At 41.2% G+C, this 22,308-nt stretch overlaps 1 protein-coding gene across 1 annotated transcript; it reads right to left on the reverse strand.

Moving 5' to 3' along the window:
- Positions 1-836: 836 nt before the first annotated feature.
- On the reverse strand, positions 837-21,267 carry nhsb (Nance-Horan syndrome b (congenital cataracts and dental anomalies)). The gene is made up of 13 exons (XM_034872336.1): positions 21,036-21,267; positions 13,001-13,153; positions 12,769-12,905; positions 11,713-11,760; positions 11,365-11,409; positions 11,196-11,240; positions 10,857-10,919; positions 10,250-10,442; positions 9,919-10,050; positions 9,257-9,409; positions 5,682-8,861; positions 5,326-5,467; positions 837-5,152 (listed from the first exon to the last, which is right to left on the reverse strand). The coding sequence occupies exons 1-13, from the start codon at positions 21,082-21,084 to the stop codon at positions 4,525-4,527; spliced, it is 4,968 nt and encodes a 1,655-aa protein (XP_034728227.1). The 5' UTR covers positions 21,085-21,267; the 3' UTR covers positions 837-4,524.
- Positions 21,268-22,308: the final 1,041 nt, after the last annotated feature.

Genomic DNA, 22,308 nt, shown 5'->3' on the forward strand with positions numbered 1-22,308 from the left:
CAACGAGATCAGTTCGCAAAGGAAGACCACAAGATGCACTGGGAAAAGCTAACTAGTAAATGGACCTTGAGGTAAGATTTGGGTTTGTCAAAATATAGTTTTGAAGGTCAAGTCTTATCAGTTAGCGTTAAGTCTCAAGTCAGGCCTCAGGTCAAGTCTTTCTCTTCAAGATCAACAGGAAGACTTGCCATTAAAATAAATTAGCATCGGGAAATTTTCCTTTCAAAGCTGAGTTTTCGCAGTTTAATGCATGGTTGTCCAAAGCCTGCCAAATAGCATATTGTTTTTAATTTCAAAACATGAGATCCAAATTCTCTTTTTGCTCTCCGGTCATTTTAGAGAGTCAAGTCTTAATAAGTTAGCTAGCTAAGTCTCAGGACAGTATCAAGTCCAGTCTCAGCCCTTCATTAAGTCTGACAGTCTTCTTAACTGTCTTGTTTAGAAGTCATAATTATGAGACAATCTCAATTTTTTCTTCTTCTTGGGAAAGCATTGTTTTTCCGTTGGCAGTATTTCAATTCAACCAGAGTGAATCTGAGTTGGATTTTTCCAAATTATGGATCCTTTATATAGCCTACAGAGTCTGATCAATGGCTTCAGTTCAAGGGGAAATAGTGTACTGCAGTTGAGACCATAGACTGTTATATATATATATATATATATATATATATATATATATATATATATATATACATACATACATACATACAGTCTGGTTGAGACAGAAACTAGACAACCAGCCTGTAGACAACATTAAACCACTGCCATCTAGTGGAGAGATTCTCTCAGTGCACTTTGTTCTGATGGGGAGGAAATGAAGTGTCACACAAAAGGCCTTCCGTTTTAACGCAATCACATTTATTGGCTTTTTTTCTATGCACAGTTACTAAGCAGCCTGATGAGCTGGTAAAATGAATTAGATATAGAATAATGGAATTTTCACAATGTTGTAACCCCCCCTCCCGGAAAAATAAATACAAGACTGAAGGTGTTGCACAGCTTCAAAATATACAAAGGCTCGGAAATAATCATGTAAACTTAGAAAAAAAAAACGTTTTTATTTTTATTTTATTGATTTATTTTACAAAAGAAAGAATTTGAAACATTTTTTCTTTAAAAACTTATGTACAGGTTTATACAAAAATACAAAAGTGATTTTAAATCTGTTAAGTCCTAGCTAGTTTTAAACATGAAGCCTATTTTAAATAGATAGTTACACTGTGTCTTCAATGTTGTATTTTTTCAGTTCTCCGTCAAATATTTCTATTTCTGTTTAGTGTTATTCCATACTGTACACCTTTTTTTTTTTTTTTAAGAGAAAAAACATCTAGTGGTTGTTGTCACACTTCCCGTTAGGGCAAAAATGCGTGCAGACATTTGAAAACAAGTTGGGACCAAGAATCTATAAAAGTTATAGTTTTGTTCCCAGGCTACTGAGGACTGAGGTTTGAGACGGCTAAATGAACAAGAGTCTGCATGGCAACCTCACAGTTTGTCTTTCTAATCAAATTGTGTCAGTCAATCATCTATACACTGCTTTTACAAATAAAGTAAACCGGCTTAAAATACCTCTATAGCATTGGTGCCGGGTACAGGTAAAAAAAAAAATCACATTTAACAAATCAAATGCCAAATGTCAATTGTCAAATGCTTTTGAGTATTCTTCTCTTTAAACTTCTAATTAGCATTGCGTTGTTAATGTAATACTGTATCAAGCCTACTGATTTCTGTATTTTAATCATCAGTATCAATGTTTTGTTGGAATCGAAAAATCAGCTATGAGTCAAAAGTAAAGATATATTTTTTGATCAAATTAAATTAGTTTTGGGGTTTATAAATGGTTCTTCCATTTTTATTATTTTTATTAGTACATTTTTATCCAAAGCGGCTTGTCCAGATATGCACTTTCTCCTGGGAAATATTTCTCTCCCTCCCAACTTCCGCAGCTCCAGCGAGACTAGGACCCAGTACCATCAGCGTTCAGATTCTCCATCCAGACACATTCTATATCATTTTCTTTAAAGTCTCTTATACGTATGATTGTCCAGTGAGTAGATATACAGTACAAGATAAACCCCTGTTTGTGATCATGACTATACAGAACAGAATTAGCCAGACAGTTTGTACATCTATAGAACACATTATTGAAACTTGAACATTTGAACGGAAAATACAAAATCTTTTCTTGTGGTAAGGAGACATCCCTCAGATAAAAATAATGATATGGTTGTGTCCTTTTCTTCTTCTTTTTTTCTTTACTTATTGCATGCGATAGAAAACACAACAAATAAAACGATGAACAGGAACAAGTGCGCTTCAGCAATACGGGTATGATGAATGTAAATCTCTAGTAATCATTTCACAGCTTTTTATCCTCTCCATCTTACACAGTGTCAGTTCTGCAATTCAGATTTGCTGAGTATCTATCTATCTATCTATCTATCTATCTATCTATCTATCTATCTATTTATCTATCTATCTATTTATTTATTTGTAGCATTTACAATAAAACAGTAATATGCTTGCCGAGGTATTCACAGAATACAGTGAATGGTTTCTATTGAAGTAAGGTCTCTGAATGTAAGTAAGTGTTGTGTTTGCTGTGAGAGGCAGGTGAGAGACAAACTTTCCACTGATTTCCGCTTTTGTAACACACTGGATGCTCTACATGTGTAACATTTATTGGAAGGTTGAGAAAGATTTTTTTTTTTTACTCCAAACCCATCGTTGGTTAGAAAAGGCTGCAGCAATGCAGTGGATGCATTGCTTTTGAGATTGGTTGTACAGTATGTAGTCCTTTGTTCCTTTTGTCTCCTTTCTTTCAGATTTTGTGATATGAAGATTGGAGGGTAAGACAGTATTGTGTACACCAGCCACTGGGTTGAGCTTTCACCTGTCTAATGCTACTGAGTCAGTGCAAATGAAGGAGAGGCAACAAGGAGAGGAGAACAGTGTACACTGTTCAACTTGATGTGTGATGTTGTCAGTGAGACCTGTTCTTCTATGCTACACTCAGGTTTATTCCCTATAAAATGTCTGCTTGTTTTATATAGATATGTCTTTTTAAAATTCAGTACAAATATACATATGGAATTTCATTATAAGATATATTTTCTTTTCAAGGAATATTCTTGAAGAATCATGAAGTGCAAAAGTGAGGTTGGTTCTTGGAAAGCTTTCCAAATCCACCTCTAGTCAAACCGATTTAGGACCTTCTAAAGCATTTTTACCGTCTGCACTTAATGGTATCTTTAAAACTGCTTTGAAATGCACCTTTTACACTTCAAATCAGCACAGCAAGACTGACCAGCCACTGGAAAAGCTTTACTCAGTCTAAACATACTAGATTTCAAAGTTGGGTTTAAGTAAGTATGTGATTGAATTCTTGTGAACATGGTGCAGGTCCATGTATATGTGCAGGGACTTAAAAATGTCTTGCTAATAACCACCTCTAGAGAAAGGCCACTGTGCGATTGTCCAAAATTAGCCTGTATCTTTACCAAATGGGCCCCATCTAGGCGCAAGCCCTTGCTCCTTCTTGTTAGACACTCAAATCTGAGATAAATCAATTTAGATCACTGGTAATGTAATACAAATGTCACTAAAACCTTTCACAGTGAAAGATTAAATATTCTTATAATACAAAGGAACCACAAACATGTCGACAGAAACCAGGATCCAGGGGATGTTTCCATATAGGGTCATGCAACATGGTGAAACTTCATCATGTTCTGAGGCGCATTTTTACAAAAATACATGCATCATGTTATCTTTTTGGATATAATTAATGAAGAAATATATGATTGGCTCTGTGTGTACTACTCTCTATGTCAGGTCTGCAAATGGAAATATATTAGATAAGTTGGTGCTGTGTTGTTAGTAATTTCCGCAAGGAAACAAGCCTTGCATGTTGGCAGGAATATTGAGGATGGACTCTGGGAAGTCTGGCCAAGGCTTTGGGCACCAAAAGTTGAAAGAATATTAAATTTCATAAGAATTTTTAGTTTTAATAAGAAAGCAATTCCTCAGCGAGACACACACACACACACACACACACACACACACACACACACACACACACACACACCATTCAAACACAATAAGTAGAAATATCATTGGATGTTGCATGACTCGTTCATGCACACGCTATACTCCACAAAATGTTTTCTTATCATAATTTACCAAACATTTGGGCCTTTTTTATTTTTAATTAAAAAAGAAAAGACAATGATCAAAATAGGTCTTAAGTCTGCCTCTTTTAAATACGAGTGAGCTATTCTTTTGATTATTTAAGTACATATATCGTCAAAGTTTTCATAATCCCTTTATCATTCTGTATCTCTCAACACTGTCTGACACCCTTAAATAGAATAGTAGATCCAAAACTGGTTGCAAAACGGTCAGATTTTGTATGCCACAATAACTACACTATTGGCCTTGATGACACACCTATCCAACATTAGAAAAGTAGAAGAGCCAATTTCAAATGTATGACACATAATAGAAATCGCTCATCAGGTTGGTTTAGGATGATCTATCATCATGGGGGCTCCCATCTGAGTTCTCTGTCTCCCCTTCAGAAATGGCCTGCATGGGGGCCGTGTAGAGGCGGCTGCGTGTGCTGTAGCGACTGCTGTTGGCTACAGGGGGGATCCGAGAACGTCCCTGTCGAGATGCAGCTGACATAGGCATGGTTTTGGGGGTGAAACTCTCAGAGTTGGCTCTGGGGAAAAGGCCTGGTATCTGGATTGGGTCCAGGCCAGAAATGTGGGGTTCTTGGAGTGTAGAGGATAGCTCCTCCGCCTGTCTAATTGCCCCTTCCTGAAGGGGGTCCCCTGGGGTTTTAGGGGTGATAGGGCTCTTCAGAATCTCTGTAGCGGACATGCGGTAGCTTGAATCCGACCTGCTACCTTTCTTCAGCAACAGGAGTTTAAACTCCTCGTTGGATGTACTGGATTTCTTGGCGCTGCGGTAGATTGGCACAGGGGCTCGTTGTGAACCGGCAGCAGTGGCTAAGGTGGCTGGGATGACGAGAGGAGGGGCTGGTGGGATAATGACAGTGGAGACAGGGGTCACTGGTGCTGCAGGGCAGAGACGAGACTTTGCATTTAAGTCTCCTGAATCTTTACGGCCCAGGACCTTTCTCTTGGATCTGAATGAGGAAATCACAAGACAGACAATTTAGACAGTAAATAAGATTTAGACAGTGGCTTGACAAGAATAGAAAAAAAAATTACATGACAAATAGATAAAAAGTTCATGCAGTATAGACACTGTTAACAGAGAGTCAAATAGATTGACCACCAATGCAAAATTATAAAGCACCTGTGTATCATGGCAAACAGGTCCTCAGTTGTACGGGTCTTGTTGGGTGATGTGATAATAATGTCATCATCCACTTTGGTGTCATCCATCAGAGGGGAGAGCGAATTGTCACTGGGCGTGGAATCTGCAGCACAAAACATCCCTATCACATGTCATCTGGTTGTTGGATCATTTAGTATACAAACGGTGAAAAAAACATCTGTGTAGCCCTTCTGTCTGTTTTATATTACAAGCTTCAAATTAACTAGCTGTTGTAGTAGCTGTTGTTTTTTTTTTAACGTAAATTAATAGTGGAATGTTTCAGTGTTTTCTGTGAGCGTCATAAAAGTATCATCTGCCAGAAGAATTTAGCTTACCTTTACTAAAGTAATCTTCAGTGTCGGGAGTGGTGGAGTCATCTTTGCTCTCCTGTGGCTGCTGCTGATGGGCACTTCTGGTAGCACCTGATGTCCCTTCCTCCTCTTCTTCCTGCTCTTCATATCTTCTCCTTGCATCGCTGATTAGGTAAGGATGCGATGTCTCCATTGTGGTACCAGGCACTTTGACTGGACTAGCCCAGGGCCCTGAGTCTGAATGGGATACCCCAGCAAATTCATATGCTGGGGGAGGAGGGTGGTCCAATCGCATGCCTCCTCTGGAACATGCAGCCCTCTGTGGCTCTTTCACCTGCTCTTCCTCTTCCTCCTCATCATCTTCATCATCATCATCTTCCTGGGAGAACGAGCGCTCCCCCAAAACCCTAAACTCAGGGTGTGCATGAGCAGAATGTGTGAGCCCTCTGAACTCTGTGTGCGAGTGGATATGTGTGTGTAGATCCACAGGCGAAGGGTGGGGGGCACGTGGCACAGGCCGATGCAGAGGTGAGCTGTCCTCTAAGAGTTCTGACGATGGGTCCACCCGGGTCCTGAAAGCCGTCATTGCCCAGAAAGTTCCAAGTCCATAGCGATCCTGTCTGAGGAGCAAGCTTTCATAAGAAGGAGGCCCATCAGGATGGCGGCCAGGAGGAGGTGGTTGCAAGTGTTCAGGGGAGGAGGTGTGGTCATGAGCTGGGGGTCTTGGAGGTGGTCTGCGAGGAGGGAGAGGCCTTGTGTTAATAGGTGGTGGAGCCAGAGTAGAACCACTAGGAGGACATTTAGGTCTTGTAGCGGTCTCTCCACAATTTGCTGTTTCCTGGTCTGCAGTGGTAGCACGGTCTCTAGATTGGTTAATAGGATGGAGCTGCACTGAACGAAGAGCAGATGGAGTTATCACCAATAGATTGGAGCTGGGAATTATTAGAGCAGAGTTTGAGCTTGGAGGTGGGTTGGCATTTGATGCCTCAGGGGCCAACAACTTTGTTCCAGTGGCTAAAACGTTTGCAACTCTGTGTTTGCTGTGGTGGAGCGTGTGCATGTGGTGTGTTCGGTGGGATAGCGTGTGTCTGACATAACCACCATGAAGAACATTGAGATCAAGTTGAGAAGGTGGAGGTGGGAAGTCTGGGTCTCTTTTATAGCCAGAGGAAATGGAAGCTCCATCTCTAGGGAAGTGCTGCAAGGAAGAGAGAGAAGACTTCCTCTCGGGCACTTTAGGCTTTCTCTTGCCAGTTGAGGGAGACAGTGGTCCTGGGAAGAATGCTGCCGAAGATGAGGGCAAGGTTGATGTTGGAGTCTCTGATTGGCTGGAATAGCCACTTGATGGGGAAGCCAGGCCAGCCAGCTTTTCAGGTGACCCAAGTTTGAAGTCTCCAGGTGGGAGAGGTGGACTAGTTGCCCTGGTCTCTGAAGCCTGGACAAGTGCCTGGGTTTGCGTTTCGGAGGAGGAGGAAGAGCTGTCTGGTGACTTGATACACTCCATGACGGTAGTGCCTGTAGCTGTGCTTGAGTTGGACATGGACATGTACTCACCATTGGTGGATTTAAGCTCAGTGTTGTGAAGCCACAGGTCTGCATAGTCAGATTGCACAGCACCTTCATCCTTAAATGAGTGTGTATCTGCAGAGCTGAAGGACATGGGCTCTACTATGTCCACGCTTTCACCCAGTCCCCTTCCCCAAGTTCCCAAAGGCTCTGCCACTAGACAGGATGTCTGTAATGGTTCTGGAGCACCTCCAAGCTCTAGCTCCAGTTCCAGCTTCATATCCGTGGAAGACAAGGTAAGCTCTTGTTCACTAACCATCTTTGGTGAATCCTGATCTGCCTGTGTGTCTGTTCCAACATCAACTCCGCTACAGGTGTTTTTCAGTGAGGAGGTCCGTTTGGGTGGTGGAGGTTTGACTTTTGGTTTCCTTAGCGGACGACAGGTCCTTCCCAGGGTCATAGTACCTGCTCTAAAGTCAGCTGAGGGCTGGGAGTAAACTCCATGTGATAGTGGTGCTGCCACAGTGTTGGATTGGCCATAGTCATGCCTTGGGTCTGCATAGTTATACATGTATCCTCTGTAACTCTGATTACACTCTCCAAAATGCAGATTAGAGGAGTAGAAACCATCTGTATCAGATTGGTAATAAGAGCCAGACTCTTTTTCAGTGTTGCTGGTCTTGTCACCGAAACAGGGTTGGTCTTGTAGACCTTGTTTGGAGCTGTACTCCTGCGCTAAGCCATGGCTCTGGTTTAGATTTTGGGTTTGGTCAGGGTCATGATCCGGATCAGTCTGGTCTTGATCTGGAGGGTATGTCCACTCCCCCTCACTGGCTGTACTGACCCCTGCATCGTCCAGCTGGTCTGTTGCTGAGGATGTGAACGAGCTTGACCTGTGGCCCTGGCCCTGAGGTCTAAGGTCTGAGTGGTATGAGGGATCCAGAGAGAATCCCTCATCAATGGCATTGGGCACAGTGTTGAGTGACAGCTCTGAGTCGCAGTGGGATGAGCCTGTCAGTGGTGGAGAAGAAGGCGGGGGGATGGTTTCAGATGTCTGAGAGGGGCACGTGGAGCTGGAACCACTCCAGTTCCCACTTGACGACTGATGGTCCTCCTTGTGGTCCACATGGCTGCCTAGGACTCCTGTTGTAGAAACAGAGTGAATAGGGCTGCTAAAAGTATCTGAACTCGATGAGATCTCACAGCTGCCCATATCAGTCTTGCGGGGCAAGCGAGAACGGCCCCTCTCCATCCAGCTGTGCTCTGGGTTCCCTCCTCCACCACCTCCTCTGTCTCTATCCCCAGATCGCTGCAACCTTTTGAGGCTTCCAAGTTGCAGTGGCTCAGGCGCTGCCTGGTCATCTGTGCTCTCTTCTTCATCCTTCATCATCATCATCTTCATTCTTGGACTAGGGCCAGGTGGAATGAAGTCCTCTGCTTCATATGGTGACAAATCCTCGTCTTCATCGTCATCATCATAATTGTCATCATCATCCTCATCACTGTCCATCAGACGTCCACCTTCTCGAGGAAGGCTACGAGAACGCAACCGTCCGCCATGGCTTGCAGCACTGGTGTATGTGGAATCTGACTGGTCACCCAAGGAAGAAATGTTGCCTGTTGAATGGGAGAGAGAGGCAGGGATTCCCTGATGGCCACGTTGGGCTCTGATGCGCCTTCTGGAGGGAGCGGCTGTACCTGAAGAGGGAAAGAAGGAAAAGAGAGAGGGGGGACAGAGGGAGACATTTCTCAATTTCTTGAATGTTGACCAAATGGACTATTCCAAACTACCATAGGCCTACGTAATTTGAATTCTAGTTTGATGGATATAGTTTGAGATGAAAGTGTACAAACCAGTACACTTTCATTATTATTTCGATTTTATTGGCAGCCTTCAGATGGTATTACAGTTCAAATGTGTCAATGGCTGCTATCTGAGCTGACCTATCATCACAGCTATAACTAAAAATCAAGCATTTTGTAACATCATTATAGCAGGATTGATTTCAGCAAATTCCTCAACCTAGTCTATAGCACAAATATGGAAACCAAAATAAAGATCTAAATATACTTGTCCATTCTCAGAAACTTACATGGTATAAGGAAATCATCTGTCTGGCAGCCAGAGTCACGAGTGTGATGGAGGTGACCACTGATTAAGAGGTCTTCCTGACAGAGAGAGAGTTGGTGCGAGTTGGCGTGGACAATCACAGTGCGCTCTCTTGCTACGGGTGATTCATCTGAATCTGAAAGCAAAGAGACAAAGCATGTCGAGTGTTTTTCCTACATGTAATGGTAACGTTTACAGGCTAGCTTTATTGCTGAGAATCAGGACCTCTGTTATTCATGTTTAGATTGTAAATCCCCAGCTATGCTACTTTCTGAAAACCACATTATTTGGATGCAAAAACAAAGGTAAGAGGATTTAAAATGTCCAGGCATTATGAAACTGCATGCGTGCATAACAACAGATAATAGGTCAAAGCTAAACCATGTAGTAGCGCACAAGTAGCTAGTACAGTTTGGGTAACCGTTTTAGTGGACCGCCTAGTATTTAGTTTGCATGTGGTTGTTGCTGCTCATTTAGCTTGCTCTCATGAACTCATGGCTGTATTAGCAAGGTCACTTCATTCCCAGATCTCAGCGATTTAATTGGAAAAATATTAATAAAACCAATAGAAATTTGCCACATCTACAAGATTTAGACCCATACAGTATAATAATGCTAAATTTCCAGGTGTGCTCTATAACATACCCATGTCCTGTTGTACTCTTTTGGGTATTCCTGTGATAGTCTTCCTCCTCCTCAGCTTCCTTCTCCTCTGAAGAACCGACTGGGAATGGACTAGAGAGCAACGAGCACTTGCTTCCCTGTCAAACCCAACTCCTGCAATAACAACACAGAAGCCATAAGCCATATAAAAACTAAAATGTAATATAGTCAATTAGATTCCTGGTCATGCAGGTAGCCTGGGTTTGATTCCTGATTAAGCACCGTTGCCTCAGAATAACAAAGTCCCTGATTGATCCTCACTAGGGCCACCCTTACTCTTTTTTGATTTTCCAATTTTTCTTCCTTGTCTTACCTGTGACATTGATGGGGATGATGCAGGAGGAGACGGAGTGCGAATCGGCAGTTGACTTCTGATCTGATGGTGGGAGGTTTTGCTTGGACCAGTTTGTCTGTTTATCCTGGGTCGAAGGGGCGTTGGGGGCTGAGGCCTTGGGTCTGTGGCCTACCAGGACCTCACCACCTTCACCTTGCTCTGGCGAAGTTGCCTGAAAGGAACAGATTGACAGCAGCAACATTATATACTTGGTAGGTGCTGATAAAGTCCAAATGTTTGATACATAAGTTACTTAGTTGGACAGACTCAAAATAATTGGTTACAATGGTGATTTGTAGCATGAAATAGCCACTAGCTTTCTATTCCTATACACAGCAGAAGATATTGACAGACACAATACTATTTTCCATTCATATTTTGATATTGAAGTCATTTTAAAAATAGTGTGACATCTTGTTCCCGTGAACCTAATATCGTGTACTGTTTTATATTGTGACCTGAGTGTCTCGTCACCCCTATTAATGGCAAAAACAATACCAAATTTAGTGCAGAGTGAATCAATCAAGAATTAACAAAAGGTGATTAAGGATTAACAGAAAGTCAAAACAACATAAATGCTTGATACCTTTCTATTCCATGGAATGAAGATGCAACCTTCAATAGGGGGAAGTGAGTAAAAGCACTCAAACTATGAACACAAAGTAAAGAAAAGACAAAAGGAAAACAAAAGAACAGATGACATGAGTAATCCAAAAGATTGAAAAATAAGATTTAAAGGAATGTCAAAAGGTGAAGGATGAATGCAGCAGACAATTTTTGTAGTTTCCACTTGCTAACAGTCTTAAAATAATCTCCATTTTGGAAAAATCCTGTGTATCCTGCCTTTTAAAGACATTAAGGAACACCTGAAATAATGAAAGGCAGTAGAAGTCTGGTGTAGTTGATTGATAAACATCTCTCTTACCTTTCTTTGGATCGTCTGAACATCTGCTTCCCTCCCGGGCCTCTCCTGTCGCAGCAGGAACGCATGCACACGCACAAACAATTATTGCTGAGTGCAGGTCAAATCAGTGAGGTCCTTAACTAATACAATTAAAGATTTTTTTCTCACTGTGTTAGATAATGTTACTTACTTTTCTCTGTATGGTCTGGATCTCTGTTTCTCTCACTGTCCTCTCCTTCAATAGATTCAGACAGCAAGAAATTAAGGATAAATTAGTGATTTAAAAGGTTCCAAACATAACATACCTATAATGTATCTCAGTTTATATGGTATGGTAAACTTGTACCAATACAATCACGTAACAGAGAACAACATTTTTTTTAATACTGGAATTAAATGTAGCGCGTGCGGTGCCATGTTACGTGGATCCCCAGACACACAGCAGTGACTACTCATGTGCATACACACAAATCTTACAACAGGTGTCTACATGTTAGACATTAACAGACATTAACACAAAGACACATTTCTGTTTTACCTTCCTGGGTTGATAGTCTAACTCGCGCTCCCTCTCTGCTCTCTCTTGCTGCATGGCAACATCAGAATGAGATATTGTGTCAGTTTAATGTAACACATATTTAATTTGATGTTTATCAGCACAAATAACATAAGAAAAAGGGACTTTTTTTTTTATTGATGTTCCACTAAATTTCCTCTTTACTAGTCCATACCTCACTCAATATGTACAAGACAAACTGTCCAGTTGTTCAGCAGGTAACTTTGTTTACTTTTATTTTTGAAAATGTTCTGAAACCTGCCAGTTTACACCAATGAGACGAAACGAGACAATGTATCATCTCCATAGAAACGACTCTTTGTACTTCCAAATTCTATTCTAACTTTTAGACTTCAGGCTTTTTTGTTGCTGGATATACCATTTGTTGCATCTTAAAATGAATTGGATCACGTAAGTGATAGTGTGATGCTTGTTACAGTTGCATTTCTAGTGATGAAACAAAAAAAACATTTTTTTTCTCGACTACATTAAAGTGGTCGCCAGCGCTTGTTGAAGCTTCAGACAGCCTCTGTCCAAATCTCCGCCATTTTAACCAGTTGACAGCTTGTAACATGGAACTAAAATCTATTATGGATCAGTTCATTTATATAGCTATGAAAAAAGGATAATGCCATTTTGGCTCTATGGGGGTGCTGAAGGTCTGACATTAAATGGAACTAGCAATACGTTAATATACACCCTATTGTGATATACATATTCCTGTAAATAAAAATGTTAAAAAATAAGCTTTTAGTAAATCTTTTTAAAGTGCGTGAATAAATCCAACGGCCCTGTGACAGATTTAGGTTTCACTTTTCCATGATCTCTGACCGATGCCCCCCCCCCCCCCCCCCCCCCCCCCCCCCCAAATGATTTGACGAAAGGCAAGGCATGAATTCTGATTCAACTACGTAAGTTCTCAGTCAGTGAAACCTCCAAACTGCTTGATAAAAAATGCAATCATATAATATACAGTTCCTGCCATTTAAAGTACACAATTTCCCATCTGTTTGATTGTGAGATTTGTGTGAGCCTTACCGCTCGGGCCAGGCGGCTCCTCTGTTGTCGGCGGATGCTGTGTGGTGAGGGGAAGGTGGGCATAGGGGGCGCCACTGAGATAGAGATGGTCACCCTGTTTCTGTCCCGACTCGTGGACCGGTGGTGCTGTTGTTCGTCTGTGAAAGCCAAACACACAAACATGAAAATTCACTATCTGTGTAATTTGTACACAGCTTAACGCATCTGTTCGGACCGGATCAGCCTCTCTCACCTCTGTGCAGGGCTCTGAGATTGAGCTGAGCGCTCCTGTGCAGCTCCTCCAGGCATGGTGGTCGGGTACAAGGATGAAACACGTTGTGTTGCTGGTGCCATGGAGCCTGGTAGTGAAGCAACAGCTTGCTCTCTATATCCAGGTTTGACACCGCTGAGAAAGGAGACAGACAGAACGTGTTAAAGGGAATTTCTATAATGACTTGTATTTAAGAAAAAGAAATAGAAATCACAACTGGTCTGCTCATAAACAAAGGTGGTTCAGTGTTTTTTAAGCAGTGTTTCACATTTGTGTGATTTTTATCTAATTATAGAAACATAACGGATCTCTTAACCTTATAGGCTCGTGGCCATGTGACCAACTAGCAGGTCTGAGCTGAACTTCTAATTTTCCTGCTCTCTTTGCATCATATAACTAGTCTGTTACGCTAAAGAACTCTACGAGTACGGAGCACACAGCAGTCTACAATTGCAAACTACAAAAACTAAAAGGTTGTCTACAGCCCCACAAACCAACCAGTACTTCTTTGTTGGAACACTACCTGTTGCCAGGTAGGATGACTTTCAATTAGTCGGAGACATTTGGATTTGAAACCCATGTATTTAGGAATGTGCAGAATACAATTACATTATCAAATAAACTATTGACAGTCTCAAAACAATATTTTTTTTAGGACCCCTTTACATGACAGGGCCTCGAGTTTAGACAATTTAGGTCACATGACGTTAGGTTTCAGGTTATATGAGTTCTGAGATCGCGATGCTTGAATTTGTCTGCCAACGTCATCCACCAGAATCTGGAAGAAAACAACAATACGGAAAACTGCAATGAGCTCTGATCCAGGCCAGATTTCACAATTGACTATTTACAGGCAGAGGCCTCACACTAAAGCCAGTAACCACATGGAAAATACACAAAAGAATGGGAAATGGGGACAATGATATTTTATGTTGATACACAAAAACCTAAAGTTTAATGACATACTGTATCGCAATCCTCTTTCTATATTTTACATTCAAACATGAGACGAGGCCGAGACACGCCAGCAGGTGGCAGCTAAACACTACTCAGTGCAACTCTGCAAACACCGGCACACCACTGTACATTTCCTACAGTCCTCCATGTTGATTGCCACAATTTAATATCAGAAAACACAACAGACCCGGCTATCATGAATGATGTACACCTGAGAATCTCTCACTTTCATTTCCAAAGATTAAAACCGTTGATTTACAGATGAGGAGGGAGAGAAGGACTGAGATTATCCATCGCTCTTATCTGCTCTCAGAGCACCTTTTTAGCTTTTATTATTAAATCTATTTCTCCTCTTTTACCTCAGAATGCATAATGCAATTGTGCCCTTGAAAGCCACACTGTACATCAGTAGCCAGGCATCCTTTTATTGCTCATCAAGGCTCACATTGCAATTAAATCAGCGAGCTCACATCAGCAGCGTCCGGCTGATTTAAACTACAAGGTTAAAGAAGCACAGAGGGCCATCTTATTGACACTAGATAAACAATTACACCGCGTTCTGTTATTGTCAGTTATTGACTTTCTATTTGGCTCACCACACATTGTCTCTTTAATTATTATAAAATACAACTTCAAAAGACTGCATCTATACAAACACACTTGACTGATGAAATTGTATGAATCGTAGTTGAGGAAAAACAGTATCTGACATTTAAACAAATGAAATACATTTAAGATGGATTTCCCCATAATGGCTATGGGAGGGTCGGGGGGTGGAGGTATGTATTGTGATTCTTTTAGCAACGATTTTTTAAAAAAGATTATTTTCTTAGAATCAATATTGTGTTTTTATTTTCTTCTTTTTTTAACAATGCTTCACCTAAATATTTTAGGCCAAAAGCAGAATTTGCAGAAAATACTTGTCATTTAAGTCTTTACAAATGAAATAAATGTTAGAAAACCAATTAGTTTTTAGAAATAGCTTATGATATATTGTCTCTGGAAGTGTATTTTTCAACTTTTGTTTTTTGTTAAAGAAAAAAAAGAAAATCCCAATACTCAATACCATTGAATCGCTATACAGCCCACTTGTTTCCCTGATCTTTCTTCCTATCATCCCTTTCTTCCCATCCTCTTTTATACTCTTGTTTTCTTACTGTCTTGCTGTCGCTAAGTCCTCATCATTATCATTTTTGATTGATTGGATTAAATGTTTGTTGATGTAACTGCAGCCTGGGCGACTGTATGTAAAGGGTCTGCGGAGGGTCTCAGCGCCGAGCCGTGCTTGTCTAAGATTTAGTAACATTGTGGATCATGTTGCAATGACTGGCTACAGAAGAGGAGAAGTCCGTTCATGGAGCCGCAAACCAAAAACGTGTAAAATCGTACAGAACAGAACAAAAAGTGAAGTTATAATAAGTAACTAGACCCATCTTACAACGTCCATAAGGTGTAGCCCTGTGGATAAGCTTGAAATGAATTGGCGTGCTACATTTTTTGAAGTGTGTGATGGCTTAGGCCATATTGTGTTCCAATCTGGTCGATAACCTTAAATCAGCTCTTTATCCCACGTCTTCAGTACTGGGAACACATCAGTAGTTACCCTGAGTAAATGATTACATAATCTTGAAACTGAACCACAAGAGCTAGCGAGTGGGTTTAAAAATCCAAATAAAGGATTGTCAGTCATTGAAGACTGCCATGACACTCCATATGTCCTGACAGATGGTCTTAATTGTAGATAAAAGAAAGGAGAGGAATAACAAATTTAGACATGATTTCCTTAAATGACAATAAACCACAATCCCCAAAAATATCTTTCAGCATGTCAATGGAAAATGGCTTCTTTAATAATTTGAAAATGATAATTGCTCCAAATGAGTGTGGATGTATGGAATTTAAAGGGAGTCTCTAGATATATTTCAACAGCATTCCAGACTTTAAGGGAATTACAGACAATACTCACAAATCTAAGGTGGAGGTCCCTATGTCCCCAAATGGCCGGTCCTGAAGCCTGCATGTAACTACACTGCGGGCTTTAATTAGTTTCCATGTTATTTTAGAATGATGATGAGAAACCATATCCAAATAGAGCTAAACTAAAATGCCAATGAAGCTTCAAATAAGATCAGCAAAACCTAAAGCAAAGTCTACTAGACCATTGTAAAGTGGTCAAACCAATCCTCGCTCGTTGTCCGGCCCAAACAAATTTAGATATTAAAGCATGAGCTTTCTTAAAATAATCTAGTAGTGGAGGAGGTGGTAACTTGAAAAACCAAAAGTTAAACTTGGGTTAAAACATTCATCTATTCATTCAAAACTGTAGATATATTCCATTGTAGGCTAACATGTGTAGAACGCCATTGCTCCACAAGTCAAATCCAATCTTCAAAATAGTAAGTGTTATGTAAAAACCAAAGTAAGTGATACCTCACCATTACCATCAAGTTGTAGTGCTAAAAGTGCATTATTCCAAATGTTCCCTGCTGCTTCATTCTGCATGTCATTAAAAAAGATTATCTACTTAAAGAACCTCTCTAGACATGTTTAACTTGCCTCCAGATTTCATTACAGATTTAAGGGGAGCACAAATAAACTTTCCTCCTTCAGCAGATTGATGTGACTTCTCGTGTCAAACTCTGCACATACATCATTTTTGCACAGTGAGATAAAAAAAAAAAACATCCACGTGAAGTAGCAATATGCAAAGAAACTGTGGAGGTAAGACTTAGAGATATGGTAGAATACTTGCATAGCTAACAGAACATCAGCAAAATTCCATACAATGTAGCGCTGCAGTCTGTTGCCAGGCTGCAGCATCAACTTGGCGAAACAAATGTAAAAATATATTTAACATCAGACTGTTCCACACCAGCTGTATCAGTGTTTCCCTTCTTGACCATTCGGTCCCGTACCTTGCTAGCCTTTCCTCTGGCGGCAACTCACAAAGCTCTAAAAAAAGACTGACCCATGAACAATGCAGACCTGAATTAAAAGTTAATTATACAGGTAAAGCACAAGGAATACAAATCCTTTCCTAAAATATAATGCTCAGTAGCATGTCCCAAAATCTAAATGTTTGTATTCCCTATCTTTTAGAGTTCCACCACTTTGGCCTACCTGCATTGTCCCGCCTCGCTCTTCTTCTTCATCTGCATTCGATTGTAATGAGGCTTATGGTGGGAGTTACCCATCGCTACTGTCCAGGACAGGACATGACTGAGCACACGTACACACTCATCTAACGGACACTCTGTCTGTCTCGCTCTCTTTCTGTCTTTAACCCATCATCACTCTCCTTCTCACTGTATCCCTCCTTCTCTGCTTCCCCTCATCCTGAAATCTGCAGGTGCAGTGTCAGCAACTTGCAGTGTCATCATCAGGACTTGCATGCCAACAGCACCGAGAGAGGAGAGGAGAGGAGGTACAGCAAAAAAAGAAGGTAGAAAACACTTTGTAAGAAAGAATACAGCGCAATACACAAAAGAGAGTAATGCAGCAGTTTACAGGGGCCAACACTCTAAACACAGCGGTTCAAAGATTAAACAGAAGCAATGCAAATGTATGGTTACGTTCTGTGTGAACTTTAATGCCATTTGTATTTTGTGCTAAGAAATGTCAGATAAAGGATCTACTAAGAGAAAAGCGTGAGAGTGCCAAACTAAATGTTGTGATTAATATTCGTACTTAGAAAAAGAGAGAGATGCAGAAATGTTAAACAATATGAATAACAGTAGAGATGGTGAGAAACAAAGGGATGGATGGATGAGGAAATTAAACAGTTTTATTATATTTCAACAAACTAGAATCTATGTAAAATGTTGTAGTGCTACCTGTGAATCAACATCAAAGATGAACTAACCCTATCCCGCTTATGCCATGGTCACTTGCCAAATCCCATTTATTAAATCTAAAGTTTTTCTAAACATCTGTTTCCCTGGTTACGCCTGAAGGTTTGACTAATACCTGGACTACAAGGTTATGTTGTTACGTTGTTGGGAGGAGTGAGGGAGGAGCTGCTCACACTGAAGGGGGAAAGCCTCTCCTCTCTAAGTGTCGCTCCTATGGCGCCATTTTAATGCTATGAAGCACTCACCCGCCGTTAGCATTCCATTGACTGCCATTAATTAGTACACCACTGTGACAGCAAGTAACTTTACATCTGAAGCGTTTAAAGACTCTATTTGTCCATTGTTTATTTCTAAAGAAAAATAACAATGTGTAAAAGGGTCCATTGCCTTGTACCTCACGTTATGGCTCCAAAGCAGATGTTTTTGTAAAAATAGATTTATCATTCAGGCTCAGGCAAGAAGCACTTCTTGCAGCTTGTGTGTTAGCGCCATCATGTGGTGTTCAGAGGACAAGGCACTAAAGCGCCACACAGTGTTGGAAAATCTTTTATTCCGTTTATACTTCATAATTGAGTATTCACCCAGAGCATGGACCAGGCAGATACTCGTGGTGAGGAATCTAAAGGCGCTATTGTGCTCCAACTAAAGTGTTTGTTGCTTGGTAAACAGTGTTTTAACCCCCCACCATCCACACTCTTCTGACGTTGGAATTGACAATCCAACATTCATGCCCACTACACACCATGATCGACCAAGGTGTGTTGACGTGAGAAAGTAGGCGGCGTTTGAACTACTCTCTTGAAGATCTCTTTCGTTTTTTACACAATTATTTCATATGAACAACTGTGTGCAACACTATGGGTGTCTTCCAGGAGATACAATCTGAAATTGTACACATCTTGACTTAAAGAAAGAGGGACTGATTGACAGATGGAGTAATCAATAGACAGGGACGGATTTACAACTTGACCCTAGGAAATCATTGATAACATATCATGGTATGGGAAAACATATAGCCAAATCGTATTTGCAACAAAGGGACTTCATTTAAACTTACAAACTAACAAGACGTTACTAATTATTTTCCGCTGAAGCACTGCAAAATCAAGAAAGCCATATTGGCCAAAATTTGTGAACTTGTATGTAGTGTGGTGTAAGGACAGCCATCTCAACTAACTACACGCCAACGTTTTAGACGTGTGATGGACAGTTGGTGAATTATTGGCTAAAATGTAAAATGTTCCAACTCCAGCCTCATCTGGCTAATGGGTCTGATTTTTATTTCCTGAGTGATACATGAGTTTTATCTGGCTGATGTAGACTTTTAAGGTTTCTGAGAGACACCAACATTTAGGGGAAGAAGAAGATGAAAAAACAAGAGCAAGGAGGACACACTGTAGTTTAAAAAACAGTGCCAACAAATTCTATGAAAAAACATTAGAACCAAGCAAAGTCATCTATGACATTTGCAATGAGAACACTGAGTCTCCACATGTCACTGCTTTAATTTAGCTCTTTCTCTTTCTGGCACACAGCTACACGATTGGGTATCACCCTCTCTCTCTGTGTGTCTCTCTCACTGTGTCTCTCTCTGTGTGTCTCTTTCTGTGTCTCTCTGTGTGTGTGTCTCTCTCTCTCTCTGTGTCTCTCTGTATCTCTTTCTGTGTCTCTATTTGTGTGTGTCTCTCTCTTTGTGTGTCTCTCTCTGTCTCTCTCTTTCTTTCTCTCTCTGTCTCTCACTCTGTGTCTCTGTGTGTGTGTCTCTCGCTGCGTCTCTCTGTGTGTATCTCTCTTTGTGTCTCTCTTTCTGTGTCTCTACTTGTGTGTCCCTCTCTCTGTGTTTCTCTCTCTCTCTGTTTGTTTCTATCTGTGTGTGTGTCTCTCGCAGTGTCTCTCTGTGTGTATCTCTCTCTGTGTCTCTCTTTCTGTGTCTCTACTTGTGTGTCCCTCTCTCTGTGTTTCTCTCTCTCTCTGTTTGTTTCTATCTGTGTGTGTGTCTCTCGCAGTGTCTCTCTTTCTGTGTCTCTACTTGTGTGTCTCTCTCTCTGTGTTTCTCTCTCTCTCTCTGTGTGTTTCTATCTGTGTCTCTCTCTGTGTGTGTCTCTCTGTGTGTATCTCTCTCTGTGTCTCTCTCTTTGTGTGTGTGTGTGTGGGTGTGTCTCTCTCTCTCTCTCTCTCTCTGTGTCTTTCTCTGGTCCAGATGTGAGTGAATGTATTAGGGTGTATCTGGGTCAGGCAGCACACACCCTATGGCAGTAGCTGCAGAATCTTGTCATAGTAGACAGCTGTTATATAAGAAACACTAGCTGGTCAGTTCTGCAGAGGAAAAACTGTGCACTGCTAGTCTGCCTTCAACGGCTCCGCAGTCTAACCACGCACCACCTCATCTCATCAACACTACTAATATTCATTTTCTAGATTGATATAAGCTGTTCAATCTAGCAGAAACATTGCTCAAACTGTTGCAACTTTTACAATTTTTGTTTCATGAATAATAGTTAATAGTAATTCAGACTCGAAGCTCAACATCCATTTGCACTTTTCCCCCATAAGTAGATTTAAGGTTGTTAAAAGGAGGTTCTTCTACACTGTCTAACCATGTCATGTGCATACTTCATCACCTAAGAAAACCAGAAAGTATTCTCAGGGGTGTTGTAGCTAGTCAATTTTTGCAGATTGATTTTCTATCCATAAATTAAGCGATTAATTGCCTAATCGTTTTAGCTCTAGATGTGTACACTATCAAAGGAAATATTCAAACTATTAGCGAAATATTAAATCTCAAGAAGTTTTTTTATGAATGCACCGTTCCGTCAATGAAGATATTCTAGAAAAAAAATCAGCCTGACGTGGTATTGAGCCGGTTCTGCATCACACATAATTTAAGTTAACGATTACATATCCTCATGCCCACAACACTGTAGTGTGTAAAGACAGTGACGTAAAGGTGATTTATTAGCTATAATAGCATCTTTGAAAATGCATTGGCCGTTGACTATGTTTAGCACAGTATACCACAGACAGAATAATAACTGTTATTCCTGGTAGATGACAGAGAGCTTATAACATTGCCACAGGGGTGCCATCACCAAAGTGACACTATCATCATATTCCCATCTTGATTAAAAGTAATTTCACAGTACAATGATAACAGGAACTGAACAGGTAATGACAGGTTATAAGGAATACACTGATGCTCCAGACAGTACCTTTGGATCGCACAGGGGCGCAGCCTAGACCCAGACAAGCCAAAGCCATGGTCAGCAGCTGTCTACTCTCTCTTCTTCGTTTCCTCCTTTTAGTCTTTTCCTGTCGCTCCTCCCTTTCTCCCGCGGACCCCTTGTCATCTGTCTCTCAATAACGCCCCCTTATTTACTCCTGCAGACCTTTCGAAACATGTCTGTGCACCTCCAACATCCAGACGAGCAACATCTGCAGACACGGACCCTCCCCCTACACCTCCTCACCCACCCACCTGCTGTCCCTGATTTCTCCTCACTTCAGCTGATCCAACGTGTCACTTAACACAAATCTTTTCTTCTCCTTTTTCATTACGTAATGTGAATGTTTCACTTTGGCCAGGCCAAGAGCTACATCAAATAAGGTTTGATGCACCTATGCTTCATCAGAAAGTCAAACACTTCTCTGTCCTGTCTCTGGTGTGTCTATGAGTCACCCCTGTCCGTGGGTGTCAGATGGTAGAATCCTGCCACGGCATGGCCTGTCCCTGACCGTAATCTCTTTATGATGCAGTAATATGTTAAGGGAGGGCGGGAGGAGTTCAGCCACAAAGTATTAATGTATTAATCCACAACATGCTGGGAATATGTATCACATGTTCAATCCTTCTCTTGCTGCCATTAAAGAATGATGACTGTGTGACACATTGTCTTGGACTGTGGGCGAGCGTGAGAACACAGCATGTTTTTTTTTACAGTCCAATAGTCAAACCTTCAAGCAATGACGCAGAATTGGACATTTCAGGCCGCAATTTAAAAATCTGGAAGCAAATTATTCCTTTCCTCATCACAAAAACGTTGTCATTGTCTACACTGTTTGAGGCATCATCATCCCCATGCGGTAGCAAAATATACAGCATCTCACACACACACACACACACACACACACACACACACACACACACACAGTGTACGAGCACCCTGCCTGGTAATCTGCTGTAATCTGGAGCTCTGGCAGTTCACTGATTTTTGGAGTAGAGCTGGCGTAGCCGGCAATCTGCTCGAGGAGCTTTCAGCCTCCCGCTGTGGCCGGGAATGACACAGACACATTGAAAATATCTGCACACCCACAACGTGTCTGCACTCGTTTCACTGCAGTGTTAAACATCAGGACAAATGGAGGAGAATGTGTTGTGATTAGTACATGTTAATGTACAGATGTTCCTTGTGGCTTGCCTGAGTTATTTTCAGCAGTTTCTCTAAACCGGACTTCTGGGAGGCCTTTACTAGCTTGTCATCCCTC

Source organism: Etheostoma cragini, chromosome 1 (genome assembly GCF_013103735.1).
Source record: "Etheostoma cragini isolate CJK2018 chromosome 1, CSU_Ecrag_1.0, whole genome shotgun sequence".
In the NCBI taxonomy this organism is placed as follows: Eukaryota; Metazoa; Chordata; class Actinopteri; order Perciformes; family Percidae; genus Etheostoma; species Etheostoma cragini.